At 37.3% G+C, this 16,369-nt stretch overlaps 3 protein-coding genes across 4 annotated transcripts in view; 2 read left to right on the top strand and 1 right to left on the bottom strand.

Moving 5' to 3' along the window:
- The first annotated feature begins 761 nt into the window (after window positions 1-761).
- On the top strand, window positions 762-4,756 carry LOC135796266 (sorting nexin-13-like). 2 transcript variants are annotated; one of them, XM_065308196.1, is made up of 8 exons: window positions 762-1,192; window positions 1,261-1,366; window positions 1,424-2,176; window positions 2,239-2,467; window positions 2,540-3,915; window positions 3,977-4,191; window positions 4,251-4,363; window positions 4,423-4,756. In XM_065308196.1, exons 1-8 carry the CDS (start codon window positions 1,074-1,076, stop codon window positions 4,638-4,640), a joined length of 3,129 nt encoding a protein of 1,042 aa, XP_065164268.1. In that variant the 5' UTR covers window positions 762-1,073; the 3' UTR covers window positions 4,641-4,756. The 2 variants fall into 2 exon arrangements, with proteins under 2 accessions (XP_065164268.1, XP_065164267.1); XM_065308195.1 differs by having other exon boundaries at window positions 764-1,192; window positions 2,519-3,915.
- A 30-nt stretch (window positions 4,757-4,786) lies between these two features.
- LOC135796268 (secernin-1) lies at window positions 4,787-7,057 on the bottom strand. Its single transcript, XM_065308205.1, has 6 exons — window positions 6,940-7,057; window positions 6,642-6,780; window positions 6,356-6,549; window positions 6,094-6,290; window positions 5,609-6,036; window positions 4,787-5,544 (listed from the first exon to the last, which is right to left on the bottom strand). Exons 2-6 carry the CDS (start codon window positions 6,777-6,779, stop codon window positions 5,347-5,349), a joined length of 1,155 nt encoding a protein of 384 aa, XP_065164277.1. The 5' UTR covers window position 6,780; window positions 6,940-7,057; the 3' UTR covers window positions 4,787-5,346.
- A 547-nt stretch (window positions 7,058-7,604) lies between these two features.
- Window positions 7,605-16,369, top strand: part of Imp (IGF-II mRNA-binding protein) — a 33,309-nt gene continuing 24,544 nt past the window's right edge. Inside the window, exon 1 of the mRNA XM_065308200.1 lies at window positions 7,605-8,107. Within this exon, the coding sequence (XP_065164272.1) occupies window positions 8,056-8,107 (52 nt within the window). The 5' untranslated portion in view covers window positions 7,605-8,055. The remainder of the gene's footprint in view (window positions 8,108-16,369) is intronic.

The following is a 16,369-nucleotide window of genomic DNA, read 5'->3' as shown; positions in this document are numbered from 1 at the left end:
GCCAGCTCGGAAACTACACTCGTACTAATTAAATATGTACTATTATTGATTCAAATTCTTTCGAATGGATTTGAACATTTTGTATGCGCAGAATTTCCAGTTTATTGCAGGGCGCCGGCTACCAATACGCTTACGATTGCCTCACGGCGAATCGGCGGCAAGAGGGCAGGAGACGCATGGACAGCACGCCGCCGCCGAGTTCATGATGTCGTATGATATAACCAGAAACGCCGGTGCCGGTATGCGCGCGCAGCTTGTTTTATTGCCTGAAAAGAACCGGTGTTGTTTTCGTCCCTTTTTTACGATATAATCGACAATAATAACAAGATGTTATAAAAAGGTAAGAACGACATGCGTCATTTTTATCCTTGATGAAAAATATTCCAAATGAGTTAACTTGTTTGTTATAATTAGTTGCAAAATATGCCATAGACTGTCTGGATAACTTTGGTAACATTATCTATTTGTTATTAAAAATATTCCACCAACGGAGGTTTTCTGGATTCTAGAATCGTAATTAGAAATTCATTACAGTGTATCTAATATGACACTATCTTATGATATTGATAAGTTAGTCATAATTTGTACTAATCAATACACCACAAAGGTGTCATGTTGTAATCTGATACTGATAACGCGTTTACAAATAAGTTAATTTTAAATATTATATTATGTTATACACTTTATGTTAGGCAACACATTGTGCATATTCTGTTTACGACGGTATCTGTCACTTTGTATCTTCGTGAATGTTCGTGTTTCTTCGCGTCCTTGTAAACGAAAGCGACAAAAACCAAAGTTTACCTTTAACCTCAATTAATCGCTGAGTAGCTATGCGACTCGTCCCACAATCGAGAAATTAATCATTTATTAATACTCCTAGTTTATTCCCCACATATCGGCGGGCATTTTGCAATCGCGCTATGTTCATTCATTCTGTGATACGCGCACATTCGCCCTCCAGCGTAAACAAGGCGACGAGGTTCAAATAAACACAACCAAACAGGTAGCAGTGGCGGACTTTTAGCAATATGTTTCTCTTCTAAACCCGATCGCCTCCGACGATTGCAGCAATGGAACGCAATAACAAACCCTTTATTTGGATTGTACTCGTTATCGTATTGTTCGCGACGACTTTCGGTTGCTTCTGGTGCAGCACACTTGCAATCAGTTTTTCTACATTCCTTGTTGGGTGATGCTCATTACTATTTAATTATTCTGCTTACACATGCATTACATGGCCTTGTTTTTTACTTACAGCTTACTTTCCTATCTGTATCTAAGCAAAGGCAGCATTGACAGTTTCTATAGAAGTTGTGGGTCAAATCCTTTGGAGAATATTATATCAGATGGAGGATTACAACAGGTATTTCATTTATTAAGAAAATTTTTTATAAATATTTTAATTATTTTTATGTCTTAGATTCTTAAACAAACTCTAAGTCCCAAACGTACTCAAAAAAGTGATAACAGAGTGACTGGCAGTGAAATCATTGACAGTTCACTACATGAAATACTCAACTATATTATTAGAGATTATGTTCTGCCGTGGTACGCGCATATATCAAACGATGATGAATTCACGCAGAAAGCCATACGCAAAACGGCGCAGCGAGTCGCCATCAATATTTCCAATCGTGCCAAAAACGTCGACTGGATTCCCTACCTGACAACGCGCTTTGTCGACGACGCTGCCACGCATTTGCGATTGTTTAAGCAAGCGCGCGCGAAGGTAAAGCAGGAAAAGCCAAAGTCTCCGCGTGGTTCGCCACGCAGAGATCTTCGCAACAGTCCGAAACGTTCGCACAAGCGACACAAGAGCGAAACTGATGCTTTGCGTAATCTAACAACGCGTGATCGACGCGATGTAGGTCAGTCACGTTTTTACAGTCCGGATGTAAAACAAGCGACGCTCGAGGATGTCTTCTTTGAGCTGGAGCTCAAAATGGAGAATAATAAAATTTGCAGGGATCAGATTTGTATTAACGCGGAGGGGGAGCAAGCTTTCCTTTGCGAACTCGTCGAATATTTGTTGTATTTTTTGCTGCCCGATGAAGACTTTGATTGCAAGGCTTTGCGCTTCTTTTTGAGAGAGATTTTTGCTAATTGTGTGATAATTCCGCTTATTGCGATGCTTTCGGATCCGGATTATATTAATCAGGCTTTTATATGGCTGGTAAGTTGGTGTAAATTAATTATTTGTATTAAAAAAATCTGAAAATATTATTTTTTAAACAGTGTGTAAGAGATATTCCATCAAGCGATATTTTTTTAACAACGCTTCGAATAACGGATAATTGTGATGAACTAAAATATACCAAAGAACAGGTTTCAAAAGAGATTCAACTGTTACGTTCAAGAGATTCAGGCGGCGAGAGTGACTTAAATATTAAACAACAATTAAGCAGTCTGTACTATGTTGTGAAATTAATAGATAGTCGACTTGCAAAAATGGATAATTTCGAAGGTAATTGTAATAATTTTTATTAAAATATTAAATTAATATTAAATATTTTAGATGCCATTGATTCCTATTCAGATTATGAAAAATATAAAGACATGAAAACAATAGAATTACCCCTAGAAGCAATTTTAAAAAACAGCGTGGCGTTGTCTTATTACATCGACTATGTTTCCACTATTTCGAAACAACCCTACATCTTCTTCTATCTAAACATTGAAGGCTGGAAAGTTTCGGTCGAGCAACAACTCTGTGACCTGCAGCTGAATAAAATGAAGGGCATAAGCAACGATAACGCAGCGAGTATCTACGAAAACATTCGCTCGACTGCAGCAAGCATCTACGATCAGTACATTGGCGATAAAAGTGAGTACAAAATCGATGTCAATCAAGGCATCGTGCACAAACTGTTTTTCCGCATTCGTAACATAAACGAGGAACCTTCCGAACTGTGGTTTGACGATGTGCAGAAAGCGATTTTCGATATCATGCAGTCACACGAAGACTTTTTGCCCGGTTTCAAAAAGCACAAATCATATTTTAAAATGCTTGAAGAGTTGGATTTGATTCAACAGAACGTTGTTGAGGAAGATGTACTCAGCCTAAACGCGTATGACACTTTAGATTTAGAATACAGACACCAACAGGTACCTGAAAATGGAAGCAGTAATTCGCATACGGGCAATGGTTACACTGCAAGTCAAACAAACGAATTATTGTTAACACCAGATGCATTGGAACGTGTTTCGAAGCATACGCGCTCGCTCAGTGATGTACCTTATTTAAAAGTCGATCAGGAATCAATAGGCTCCTCGAACAGCGACCTAACGAATGTGAAACCTGAAGAGGAGCAAGAAAAAGATGAGAATTTACGAGTGGGAATGTTTACGTTATGTGTTAAAATCATCGAAACCGGAATTGTTTGTGAGAAGGGAAAAACTTTCGGTATTTATGCGACGCAAGTGCGTCGACAGTATGATGAAAGCGGATTTCTGGAAGAATGGCATATTTATCGCCGGTACAGTGATTTTCACGACCTGCAATGTAAAATTAAAGAGAAATACTCGGATCTAGCCAAGATTACATTCCCCGGTAAGAAAACATTCCACAATATGGACCGCGCAGTATTAGAACGACGCATGAAGATGCTGGGTAATTATATGCAGGAGATAACACAGGCGCATATTCTGCATAGTCATCCAGGACTAAAAGAACTGCTGATGATGTTCCTGGAGCAGGGTGAGTATGATAGGGTGACATCTGGTGGGCCTATCTCAAATACAATCGGTACGATTGTGAATCCGATTAAATCCGGCATGAAAACGATTAAAAATATGCCGGAGACTTTGATGCATACGGTGGATGAGGTGGTGGAGAAGGTTTTTCATCCGAAGACACCGGTGAAGGTGATGCAACACGAAGGGTCGAAAGTTGGTGCCTATTTGGATAGTGAAGTAAGTGTTTTAGCATATTTTGCATCGAAATTTGAGGAGAAAAATGAAAATTTGGTTTTAGAATAACGATAACATTCCATTACGTATAATGTTACTGCTGGTTGATGAAGTATTTGATTTAAAGTCAAGGAATCAATGGTTAAGGAGGAACATTGTTACGATTTTGCGACAAATCGTACGGACTATGTTTGGCGATATTGTTAACAGACGTATTCTTGAATATGTCGAGATTATGACTAGTCCTAAAAACGTCGCACACTATTTACACATTTTTAAGTATAGAGTACCTAATAAAACATATAATTTTTAATCTTATGTTGAAATTATTTTTTCAGACAATCATTTTGGCCGAACGGCGTAAAAGCTGATATCAAACAAGATCGAGATGATGCTATTAAATATCGAACGCGAGTTGCTGCCAAGGTGGCACTGTTGTCGTGTTTAACTGGTAATCTATATCCAAATGCACTTTATCTTCGTTGTTTTTATTTGCTAGTTTATTTGCAGATGAATTAAAGCATATCATCGGTTCAGACACGACACGCAAAGGTCTCTTGACAGTGTTTGAGCTGTTTCAGCGACCGGTACTCAATCGCCGGCTGGTCTATGTGCTGCTGGAGAGCATACTTGGTAAGTTGTTTCCCGATAAAGATAAACCCATCAGCGACGTCTTTGAAAAGCTTTACGCCAAGTCACGCGAGGCGGAACTACTTAAAACGAGCTGAGTCACTCGTTCTGAATGTTTTTAAAATTGATAACAAATTATTTATTACAATATTATATTTAATCGTCGCAGTGTAAGTGCCATTACAAACTTTCAAATAAACTGAATTTTAGCGTCTACTTGCGAATTCAAGGGAAAAAAAGGCAGTTTATTATGCGAATAATGTAATTTATTTATATTGCAATCCACTTGTTTATAAATACGTATAAAAAAAATCACAAAAGCAAAAGAAATTAAACTTCTGGAGTACATGTGATGCCTACAAACATCTTACAATTACTTGTGATCTTTTATTCTGTTTATTTTAAATGTTTTTGATGCAATGCTTAATTTTGAACTGGTAAAAGTGCCAAAAGTTACAAACTTACAAGCTAGAGTTGTTCTATACGAGCGCAGTTACTACATGAACTTTGGTGCGACGCCTAAAGCAGTTATGATTTGTAATTACAACATTCTGTTTCGAGTTTTATAATACTTTTATAATTGCGCACGGTGTGTGCTTTGGAATGCGTGTAAAAAGCATCAATACTAGTCATATCACGGGTACATCTACGAATACTGATATAAAACACACTCGCGTGTGCTGGAAATTATAGAATAACATATAATAAATAATATAAAATTAAGTTTTCAACTTAGTCACAACTATTTAGGTTTTTGAGGTGCCAAAAACAAAGATTTCGCGTTTTTTTGTCAGTAAAATCAAGTTAGCGATAGAATTTAACTTCGGTCTCCACGCAATCTTTAAGTAGCTCGTCGAATTCGGAGAGATCATCGCCCAGAGTATCAATCACGCCATCTAATTCCTCAACGCAGTTTTGCTCCATCGATCTGAGGAGCGATTGTACGTCATCTTGTTTGTTTATTGCCGCTTGGTGCAAAGAGAATAGAACATGAGGTTCATTCTGAAACAAAATTCAATTAATGTATAACATGATCAAGAATATTATACTTTGATTGTATTTTTACCTTATTGGGGCACACAGTATGTTTAGAAATAACCGCATTGGGCGTGAACATTAAAGGTTTGAACACTGATTGACGTGGATCTTGAGTTGCAGTGAACCAATGCGCGCTAGGGCGTGTATTGCTCAGAGTAGAAACTTGTGCGCCCATTGTGGGGCATTTCGCATTCGCAAGCAACTCCTCGCTGCGTAATAGTTGAAACATGTTGCTTTCTTTGAATGCTCCCGCAGCGACCGCGTTTGTCAACTCTTTGCATGCGTTTTGATACGTTTCTTCTTTATGCTGATCGCTCACATTAAATGCAGCAGCGAAATTGAAGTCTCCTTCGCCATTCCAGAGACCATTCGATTTCGCGAAGTCTTGTAATCCTTCGGAATGTTTAGTTATGTTGGTTCCTATTGTGTACATATTTGCTATGCATTTTGATCCACCTAAAAAGACAATTTAATGATTTAGAGTTGGAAATTAAGTGAAAATGTAACAATTACTTGTAATTTCCTCAACTGCCCAATGCTTCCCACATGTATCCAAAACAAAACATGTGCTACCATCTACAATGATGAATGAATTGCAGTGAAACACATCAGACTTGTCACTAGAAGACCCTCCTTGACCATATTTTTCCAGGAGAGATGTGATTACATCCAGTGCTTCAGATGCGCTTGATGCACGCTCCAATCCCAGCCTAATAATAAGTAAATTAATGTTTTTATCCACAAATTTAACTTGTGAATCATAAATATCACTTACCTAACTAAATCAACTCCTAATAATCTTGGTACTGTCACATCAGCATCCCCTTCAGAATATTTACTTGAAACCGCCAGTGTTCCAATTGCAATTCCAGACTCATTGGCGCCACTTTCTGCGCCCCATGTCCAACTTGATTTGTTCAAGATCACAGCTTTTGTTGGTCCTGCAGCTTCAACACTTACATAGGTACACTAAAATCCAATAAATCCCTTCATGAATATTCTTATCTTAACAAAAATATATTAATTTTAAATTTTATATCAAGTTTTACTGATGTACTGACTTGTATGTCCCCTGAAGATTCTCCAGCAGGTACAAAGACCACTTCCATAACATCTCCATCGGGGCGCGCAGCATTCTTGCCGAAGATAACTCCGTGTTTGCTTTGCGATGGTAAAACAACGAATGCTGTGCCCGACATTCTGAAAATTCAGGTCGAAATTAATATTTAATTATCGAAGAACGAAACTCGACAGCTGTGTTCCTTTGTCCGGAAATTTGTGTCATCAATTATGGGTTGGATAGTTTTGAATTATAGTAGGTATCGTCATGTTACCTTGGTGTAGTATTTGTAAACTTACGTTTGATAGTGTTATCACTATGCTTTGCGAACAGATACGCCGGAAACGTCGCTACGTCGGATGGGGTCACCGATCGACTGATTCACCATCAGCTGTCGACTTGCGTACAAAACCGGTGACATTTCAGAAATGTTAATTGCTGAAACATTTTAAGCGCTGCAAACTCATTTTATTTAGTGTTAGTAATAGGAAATTTATGTTTTTGGTCGTAATAATGAATGCAATTGAAAATTGTGCTTTATTTCAACCAAGTAAAAACATAAAAAGTGATGATTTACAAGTAAATTGAAATATATATTAAGATATCAATTATTCTTGAACATTTTAGGCGTATTTGCTAATATTATTATAAAGTTGTTTTTCTTTAATGTGTAATTAAGCAGAGAAACCATTTTTTGTGTTTCAAAACATATTAAGTTCATAAGTACTGTTGTTACTGAAAATGCTTCACAATTGGTGCATGTTTGGTTGCCTAACTCAAAACCCAAAACTAGTCTTTTTCTATGCTAGATTTGTGTCTTTTATTTTTATCTCGCGCCAATTCAATAGATAGTTTATAACCATTAATTCACGTGTTTCAACTAAAATCTGTGCACCACATAATAATAGTTAATAGAATAATAACAACCGCGTGGGTGATAAATCAGTAATAGTACCTACGTGCCGCAGAACGGTTAGTAACAAAAATTTAAGTCATACACACATTTTTATTAGAAATCTAAATTTTGTAACCTGATTGCTAACAAGTTGCATGCGGTCGTTGAAAACCCAACGAACAATTTCATCACATCCGACCGCATCCAGCACGGTTCAATTCGGCGAATTTGCCTTAAATCCCGCGCATCAATCCTCATTCCGACTTGTTTACGCTTTTTCGTTGCCTGTTATTTTGTTTATATACGAATCGCGCCGGCAAAACCTGCACGAACCAGGGTTTTATCTTTTTCTTGGTTTTGTTTTGTTCGCGTTAAGTTGTTGCCGCGCGCGCACGCTGCGCATTCTTGCATTTTGCAACAGCGTGTCGGCGTGCACGACAAAGTAAAGTCGGTAAAGTGGCGTGTTGAACTGATAAAGTGTTTAATTATTAGTGTATTAAAGACATTTCCTCATAACAAAATGGTGTTTACAAATGGCTTCACGAATATGTCACCTGCAGACGATTACCAAGGTAAGAATTAAAAACATTCAACAAATTCATTCAAAATGGTTGCTTTTTTATTTGATTAAATTAAAAATACATAACAATTATTCTGTGCGTACGCTTGCACCCCTCCATCGCAGGGTTTCGTACAGGGCGAACAAAACCGTTTCCCTGGCGTTAGACGTTAGGTTGACGTCGCTGTGCGCCGTATTTCAATGTGTTAGTATCGATACGAAACGCCTATTTCGTAATGGCCGCCCTGTTCGACGATTTCACCCCATCAGGATGCTCGTCATGTGTTCGCATGTCCTTTGCAGAGGGGTGCGACGCTCGCGCAAAAGACAGCAGATAAACCCGGGCCGGGATGTAAACAAGGATCGAGCGGTCGTGACGCTTGGGCCACACGGCGGCGACGCGTGCGTTTTCGGCGAGGGTTGCGAGGGTGGATTGAACCCGTGAGCGGGCGCGCACGAAAGTGAAAACTAATGCAGACGATAGAGAAAGTGTACATAAATATAACGCGCGGTGCAGCGTTTAATGAATTGAAATGGATGGAAAACAACATTCATTTTTATCAACTTCAACTTCCAACTCGAAAGATGCTTGAATTTAAACCGCAAACAGTGTTGTTTTGTTGACGATTGTTTTTTCATCCACTAGCAGACGGTTGTTTGTGTTCGCGCTGGTACAAAATACAAAAAAAGAAACGATTCGTAGCTGACCGTGAACGTGAACCTCGTGAAACACACCGAAAATACACCGCGATGTTGTCATCGCGAATGAAAAGAACGCGAGCTGCGCGCAGCCAACAGGCTATAACACACGTCACCCGTCCCGCCGAAACGCTCAAAATCGCCGGGCGAGAGCCACTGTCGAATTTTCGTCGTCCTCGCCGCTCGCGGTCAGCACCGGCGATGTTTTCGTTACGTTAATTGGTCCAATTAAGTCGCGACGTCCAATTAAAAATATAAATACCATCAACTGGCCCCCAGGGCATGCAATACAATCGCCTGCGTTGTAAAAAACGCTTAAATATCGATATCACATCGCATATTAAATTCCATCATTGGAATTGCGCGCGCGACTCGTGAACATCTTCATTATTGCTTTGTAATCATGATGAATTCGCCGGCGGTTTTTTTTTTTTTATTGGTTTGGGTTTTGTGTGTTGGGCTAGAACGGCTGTTAGACATGTGTTCACGTATAGTTTCTACGCGGGACGCCCATACTTTTGTCGGTTTGGTTTCACCCTAACGTTTTGCTCTCGCCTTTGCTTTGCATTCCTCGATTTTCGTGCATTATATACCCCACGTTCGTTACTACCAAAATACTATTCTAATGCCTGTTAAAATTCAATGTTTCCGTCGTCGTGCTGGCCGCTTTCTTGCGGCGCGCCGACAGAAAATAAAACGTAAAAAACCGGAAGTTCACGTGCGTGTGCAGCTTGCTCTCGACATTTTTTCTATTTCTACTTCTAGCCGCTCAATAAATGCTTCTACACTCGATAAATTATACGCTTCGGGTATAAAATAGCCAAATTTGAGAATATTTAATTAAATCCAGTTACGCATACGCGTCTCTTGTACCTACACGTAATAATTTCGTGTTCTATGTAGAACTACAAATTATCTATCTGTGAGTATAAAATTTACCTACCATTGATACAGAACCGAATTGTGTTCGGTAACGCGGTCTTGCGTTATGTTGTCGTGCGTGTGTGCATCAATTAAGTTTGAATGCATGAAACGATGGGACGTGGAGGAAGCACATGTGGCAGTGGACGTTTCCTAGTTCCCAGATTAGAGGTGGAGGTAACACGGAACATTAGACATCAATAAGCACGGTGATGTGTGCGTGTACGCTCCGAAACTATTCAAAGTTTCATCAAAAGGAGAGAATTATTTCGTAAGAAACGAAACTTAATATTTATCGACCTTGGTACCGGGGAACATGAACCCCTTTTACTCGAGTAATTTATTTAAAGCTATTTAAAGCTTCTTTTATGTAAATTTAGAGGGAATTTGAGTATTTGTCTATTGGGGCGTAAAAATTAATTTAGTTTTTTTACTATTATGCTGATAAAATATATTTATTTGAATTTTATTGGCTTTTAAAATTAAATATTAATATTCTCGAAATATATTCGAAAAATATTTTAATTTTTAGCAATTATGAGCTAGAATTTTTTTTCAAAGACATAACATCGATGGTAACATTTGAAATATTGTTGTAATTATGATCCCAACATCCCTACAAATTGCAATGCAAATTTCTATAACTTAAGCACGATTTTTCTGCTAATTTGTTGGGGTGCACGTTGCGTTACAACAAAATCATTTAAACATAACACAAGTGAATACAACTGAGCGACGCGGAATTCATATTTAGACTTCAGGAAATATTTACCGGTATTTTTACAAGAATAATTAAGTTTATTACTAGCTTACAAATGATTAAACACATACCAATCCGTGTAAAATGCTGTAATTTGCACAAATTCTTGTTAAATAACAATCTGAAAAAATTTGATGACTATTTGGGTTAAAACTTTTTTTGTATATTGACAAATAACAGTTCGTTACTGTAATTTGCATAAAATGTTGTTAAATGACACTCTGAACTACTTCTATCTATTTGCATGTAGTGTTAGGCAACTTTGCTTACACTTATATTAGTTTCAATAAAATTTACTATATATTTCTTATTCAAATATTTTAATAAGTAATTAACAATCTGATTCGAACATAAAACGCATGAAAACCTATTGAAATTTTAATTATCCAACACGAACACGTCCAAACGCCATTAAAGATTCATCGAGCAGCCAGAAAAGAACATTTGTATTAATTATTGCGTTTACACGAGTTTAAGTGGAGGCTTGTGTGCGTCGTTAATAATTTATTCAATTAAGAAAAGTGAAACAAACTCGATTACAGCGAATTGTTGGTTTTACGCTGTCTTCCCTTTGTAGCTTCTTTCTTGCGCTCGTTTCGCAAGTTGAGAAGATTACGGCGATTTGAATTACAAATTAAAACTCAATAGGTGAGTGTAGGCATATAATTGAGGGGAAATCTTCCGATTACAGGTTTTTGTATTCCTGGAATTGTTTTCTGATTTATTTGATGCGCGTTTTCTGCGCGGAGGCAAAGGTTTATAGGTAGGTAATGGTATTTCCTGTTTGGTCAAAGAGACACGTTACAAATGTGCGGTTTGTGAAAGGTCGCAAAGTGGTAGAAAAAAACTCGCATCGAAATAACATTCGGGTGATGTAAAATGTAAAATATGGTTTGGAGTGTGAATCATTTTATATTCTAAAGAAAAAAAAATTAGATTTGATTTTGTTTTCAATGTTTACTTTTTTATATTTGAAAGAGATAATCTAGTAACCATGAAACAATTGATTGAGATTGAAATACAATGGTAGGTAGTACGAGAGGGTGAGTATAAGCTGAGTAAAGTTAAGTAAACACTTACTGTACGCTATATTGCAATGGTTTAGTAATATATCGTTTTTCAGCGATATTGTGAGGGTATAGCGTACAGTAAGTGTTTACTTAACTTTACTCAGCAATTGATTGAGAGTTTGTTAAGTGTACAGTTCTTTTTCGATTAAAAATAGTTTTCTTCTCTTATTAAAAAAAACAGTAATTTTAACTGGTTTAAGTTTAATAAGCAGATACCTATTTTCTAAAAATGGCAAGCTACAAAGTCCGGAAAACAGTGAGTGTAATATTTAGGGTTTTAAGTCAAATGGGGACCAATTTATCCTTGCAATTTGGTGATTTTTTAAATATTTTTTCATATTTTTTGCGAAAAATTGGAAAATTATAACTTTCTTTTAATAAATTCTTGTTTTAATCCATTTCTTATTTAATATACTGTCAAGAAAATCAATTGGTACGTGCTTTTAAATTATTTTGATTAAAAATTGAGTGTAAAAATGATAATTTCCGAAAAAAAGTCAATTTTTATACATTTTTGCAAAGTTATGCACATTTCAAACCCGTAAAACGAAAAAACCTTACTTTTTGAAAATTAACATCTCAAAAAAGTCAATGTAAGAGTTTCTTAAGAAAAATTAACAAATTTGTAGATGCAGCTCGATTTAGTGCAAAATACTCCATAAATCCATCCCACAATTAAAAGTTCCGCATTTAAACATCTATCATCGTGAATTATGGAATAAACGTGCCGTGAATGCCCCCGCAACGTGATCGCAATTACGCGCACATAACAGCCGGTTTATGTGGAATGTGCAAGTGCACGCGAATCGCCGCATGCAAAGTGCATTTACGCGTATGTACTCGCGGATGCATGTATGTAGATCGAGTACACGAAGCAGCGCGAATGCGCCAATTGCATTCGCCGATCGCCCGCACAAATGCAGTTGCATTTCGCAATGAGCAATGAGCGACAGCGCACGTTGGTTGGTGCTCGTGCCCACCGAGCACACTCTCTCCACTCTCGTCGCGGCGCCTCACACTACTCGCACACCTCGGCGTATGAGCGACATCATGTACAGCGACCGCTCCTCGGTACTCGCACTCATGTTGCATTACAATTACCTACCTACCGTAAGTGCGCAGAAAAAAAACTTGGCCGTTCCGTCGTCGGCTTCGATCGGCGTGTGCACGGTACACGCGTTCTCATGTACAGGATAAACACATAATTGCAATGTACACCAAGGTGTACAAAACTGAATAAATACCGGACGCATCATTATTCCCGGTGTTGGTAAATAAGTAATTGCTTTAGTTTTCATTTTATTTTATTTGATTATTATGCATGAGGCGAAATAATTAAATATTTGTTAATTAAATTAAAAGGAACCAGTCATAAATATTCACTAATATGTGCAAAAGGTGATTATAAGTTACTTTCATGCAAGAGTTGTGAAAAATTCGCATTCAAATGGAAATTAATTAAGATAAAATGCATTTTATTGCAGTTTTTATCAAATTAATCTGATTTATCTGAATTAAACTTGATTTAAATTTATTATTTTTAAGATTTTAAAGCTTCTCAGTGCAAAAATTTGCAGTTTTAATGTAAATGTGGAATATTTAATTTTTACTTTTAAACTTGTCACTATTCTGACTTTAAATTTTGTCTACCTGAACCGTAGTTCATAGAATTCATGCAAAATACGAGTTCGGCGAAATATATTAAAGTTTATTTCAAGATTAGACCCACACCAATTACTTAAACACTCTTTTGGGTCTTTCTACCCTTCGGATAGTTGCTTCTTTCAAGATGCGGCCTCATAAAATATTCACTTCATCTTTACTTTGCTTGCATTCTTCAAAAAAAGAATTATTCAACTATTTTTGTTGAGTTTTTATTTGAAATGTGCCGAATAATAGCCGACTAGTCAGCTAATATTTGATAAATTATTGTTTATGAAAATTAATTGATTCTGTCAATATTTCGCTATTTTACAAATCAACAAAACTCATAATCAACACATTTCTAATTCTTGATATTTGTAATATTAATTCTTGTCGCCATACTCATAGAAATTATTGATTTCCGCCGATTAATTACCCTCCTGCGACCACACCGTAATTTTTCATGATACACTTGCAGTCGCATGTCAATTAATTAAGCACCAAAGTAGTTTTGTTACCACCGCGGCGCGCACTCAAACAAAACATTGCGTAAAACTTACTTGAGGTTTGCCAGTATTTCGGTGGCTTTGTGTGGCCGGAATTGTTGCGTGCGATTGAATGCTTGTTGTTATACCGACGAAGGTGGAACGCGCGTAGGTAGGTATAGCGCCGATAGTCAAAGAGCTGAAAATTGTGAAGCAGAAACGCAACTCCGCTGCTGCGCGAGTATTTTCCGCGAATTCGACAACAGTTCGACGAGCCGACAGGTACACAAGCATCGGTCAATTACGCCTGTTCCACGAACGTAATTATTATCATATTCACAATAATAATAATGGCCAACCGGCCGAAAAAACGAACCGAGTGTATAAAACTCTATAATGCAGCCGAAGACGTAATCGCAGCGAAATACACTCGTAACATACGAGTAGCTACGTTGTGTTTTGTTTCGTTTCCGAATGTAGTAAATATCGCATCGTTCTTGTTGTTATTTTAATTTTAATTCTTTTTTTTCTGTGGATGGCGAAACGAGCACGAAATTCAAAACGCGTAAAATTGGTTACAATTTAAAGTCGCGCCATGTAAATAATAATATAAAAATCTGCGAAATGACATTAAAGTTTTATCGTGGGATATGCAGAATTATGTTTTGTATTAAATTTGTTTACGTAAATTATCTCGATGATTGTTTTTTGTACAGATTTGCAAAAAATTGGTTAATTATGACTTTTTTCTTGTTTTTTGAGGTTTTAACTTAATTTTTATTTAATATTCCGCCAAGAAAATGTTGTTACATGATTTTAAATTATTTTGTTATTAAAAATTGGCTCTAAAAATGATAATTTCCCGAAGAAAAATCAATTTGACTCGAAAAAACTGCGAAAAAACGAAAAAACTAATTTTTTTCAAATTTAAGCCTCCAAAATTGTTATTTTCCACTTTTCTTTCATTAACACTTTTTATACTAGAGCTATAGATAGACAGAATTACATTTTGTTTGAAATTTGTTTATGTAAATTAAAATGATTTGAAAGTTATCAACGAATTCTGCGGTTTTGCGTGCTTTTTCATCACAAATTGCTAGACGTTTGCGATTTTTTTTCTCGTCGGCTCGTGTTGTTGCCATTTAAAAATTTATTATTCGTGCGATCAGTACGCGCACCCGATGCCATCCAATTCCATCGGGCGCGCAGAGTATGAGTGCACTCGCTCAACATCGACAGGCGCGCGCCCCGTCCCATCGCGCCGTGACCATGCCTCGTCGGGCACCACCTAGCGTTGAGGGCAACCACCCTCCAACGTTGATTTCGTGCCCTCTGGTGTATGGCATTCGGCGTCGGTAAAAAACGTCTGGCGCGTTTTGTTTTGCAATACTTTTTTTCCGTACTTTTGCTGTAGCCACCATGCATTCATTCGGCGGTGTTAAAATGTTCTTTTTGCGATGCTTTTAACGTTTCTACATTTCCACCTAGTGCGTTTTTAATCACATGCCTAGAATGCGTTTCGTAGACGACATTATCGACTTTATCATCATCATCATCACCGCGCACCTTGTTGATAATTCAATTATTTTCAGTGTTTAACTTTCAAGTTGATGCACTTAAAATGAGTTATTAATGTAACACACATACAATGAATACTCGTAGATGCGGATCAATGGGATAATTTTATATGGCCGTTATAATTCCGGATAAATGACGCCGCGGCGCGCCTCGACCATCGACGTTTCGTGCCATCATCGTACATTCGCGTCCGCTGCCTTTATTAAATAAACATTTATTGTTTTCGTCCCCGGCGGCCATTTGGGCATGAATGTGACAGACGTGATCATGGACATTAGCTTTATTTGCAGCGCCGTTTACCGTTCATGCACAAATTTATAAATGACATAAATTATACGCGAAATAATTTATTTCTCTTTCTGTTTGCGCGTAAATTTCGAAAAAAGCAAATATTTTAGATTCAATAATCAATAAAAAACACTTCCAGGTAGCAGGGAAATATGACGAAACAACAAAACAAATAAAGACGCGCGCGCTGATAAACGCTGTGTGCGGTGGTTTGGTATTGGCAGGAATAAAAGCAAAAGTAGAAAAAGTTACTCATGAAAATGGAGTTTTGATTTCATTACGTTTCACTTTTCGCGCGGGGCGATATTTCGGCTGCTTCCTTTTTACTTTCACACTTGGGTTACGCCTACAAAGCGCGCAACATTTTCGCTCCAAACTTTCCACATTACTTTTCATTACGTAGACAAGCAGCGGGTTTTTTTTTTCGTTGAGTTTTATGTTAGCATTCCTGTATTCGTATGATATTTCATCCGTGTACACACAGTGTGGTTGTAATATTACTTTCAAAGTGTACTTTTGAAGTAGTTGGAAAGTCTGAAAGGGAAAACTTTATTTTAATTAATCAGTATGTTAAAAATGACACAATTTCTTAGTTTTAAGGACGTTTTTGAGGACATTCGGGTGGAATTTTCGGGGGTGGCAAATGTGCATTTTTAAGGGCAACTCTTGTGCTATTTAATATGAAGAAAAGCATTAAATAGCTAAAACTATTCACTAATAAACGCTTAATTTTCATATCGCATTTTTAATAAACTTCCAAATTTGCTTTGTTTTGGGGCGTTTTTAAGACATTTTGTGCGGAATTTTTGGGGGCGACAAACATGTATTGT

Source organism: Atheta coriaria, unplaced genomic scaffold (genome assembly GCF_025399875.1).
Source record: "Atheta coriaria isolate IRGN ID8LTWV9N9 unplaced genomic scaffold, Caltech_Dcor_3.1 hic_scaffold_7_pilon, whole genome shotgun sequence".
NCBI classification, from domain to species: domain Eukaryota; kingdom Metazoa; phylum Arthropoda; class Insecta; order Coleoptera; family Staphylinidae; genus Dalotia; species Dalotia coriaria.
The sequence above is the reverse complement of the archived record's forward strand: the minus strand, read 5'-3'. Positions and strand labels throughout refer to the sequence as shown.

Coding starts and splice junctions, on each gene's coding strand:
- LOC135796266 (XM_065308195.1), top strand. CDS start 1,074: ATGGAACGCAATAACAAACCCTTTATTTGGATTGTACTCGTTATCGTA. Junction 2,468..2,518: donor AAAAATGGATAATTTCGAAG/GTAATTGTAATA, acceptor TAAATATTTTAG/ATGCCATTGATTCCTATTCA. Junction 3,916..3,976: donor GTGCCTATTTGGATAGTGAA/GTAAGTGTTTTA, acceptor ATTTGGTTTTAG/AATAACGATAACATTCCATT.
- LOC135796268 (XM_065308205.1), bottom strand. CDS start 6,779: ATGTCGGGCACAGCATTCGTTGTTTTACCATCGCAAAGCAAACACGGA. Junction 6,550..6,641: donor AATCTTCAGGGGACATACAA/GTCAGTACATCA, acceptor ATTGGATTTTAG/TGTACCTATGTAAGTGTTGA. Junction 6,037..6,093: donor GGCAGTTGAGGAAATTACAA/GTAATTGTTACA, acceptor TTGTCTTTTTAG/GTGGATCAAAATGCATAGCA.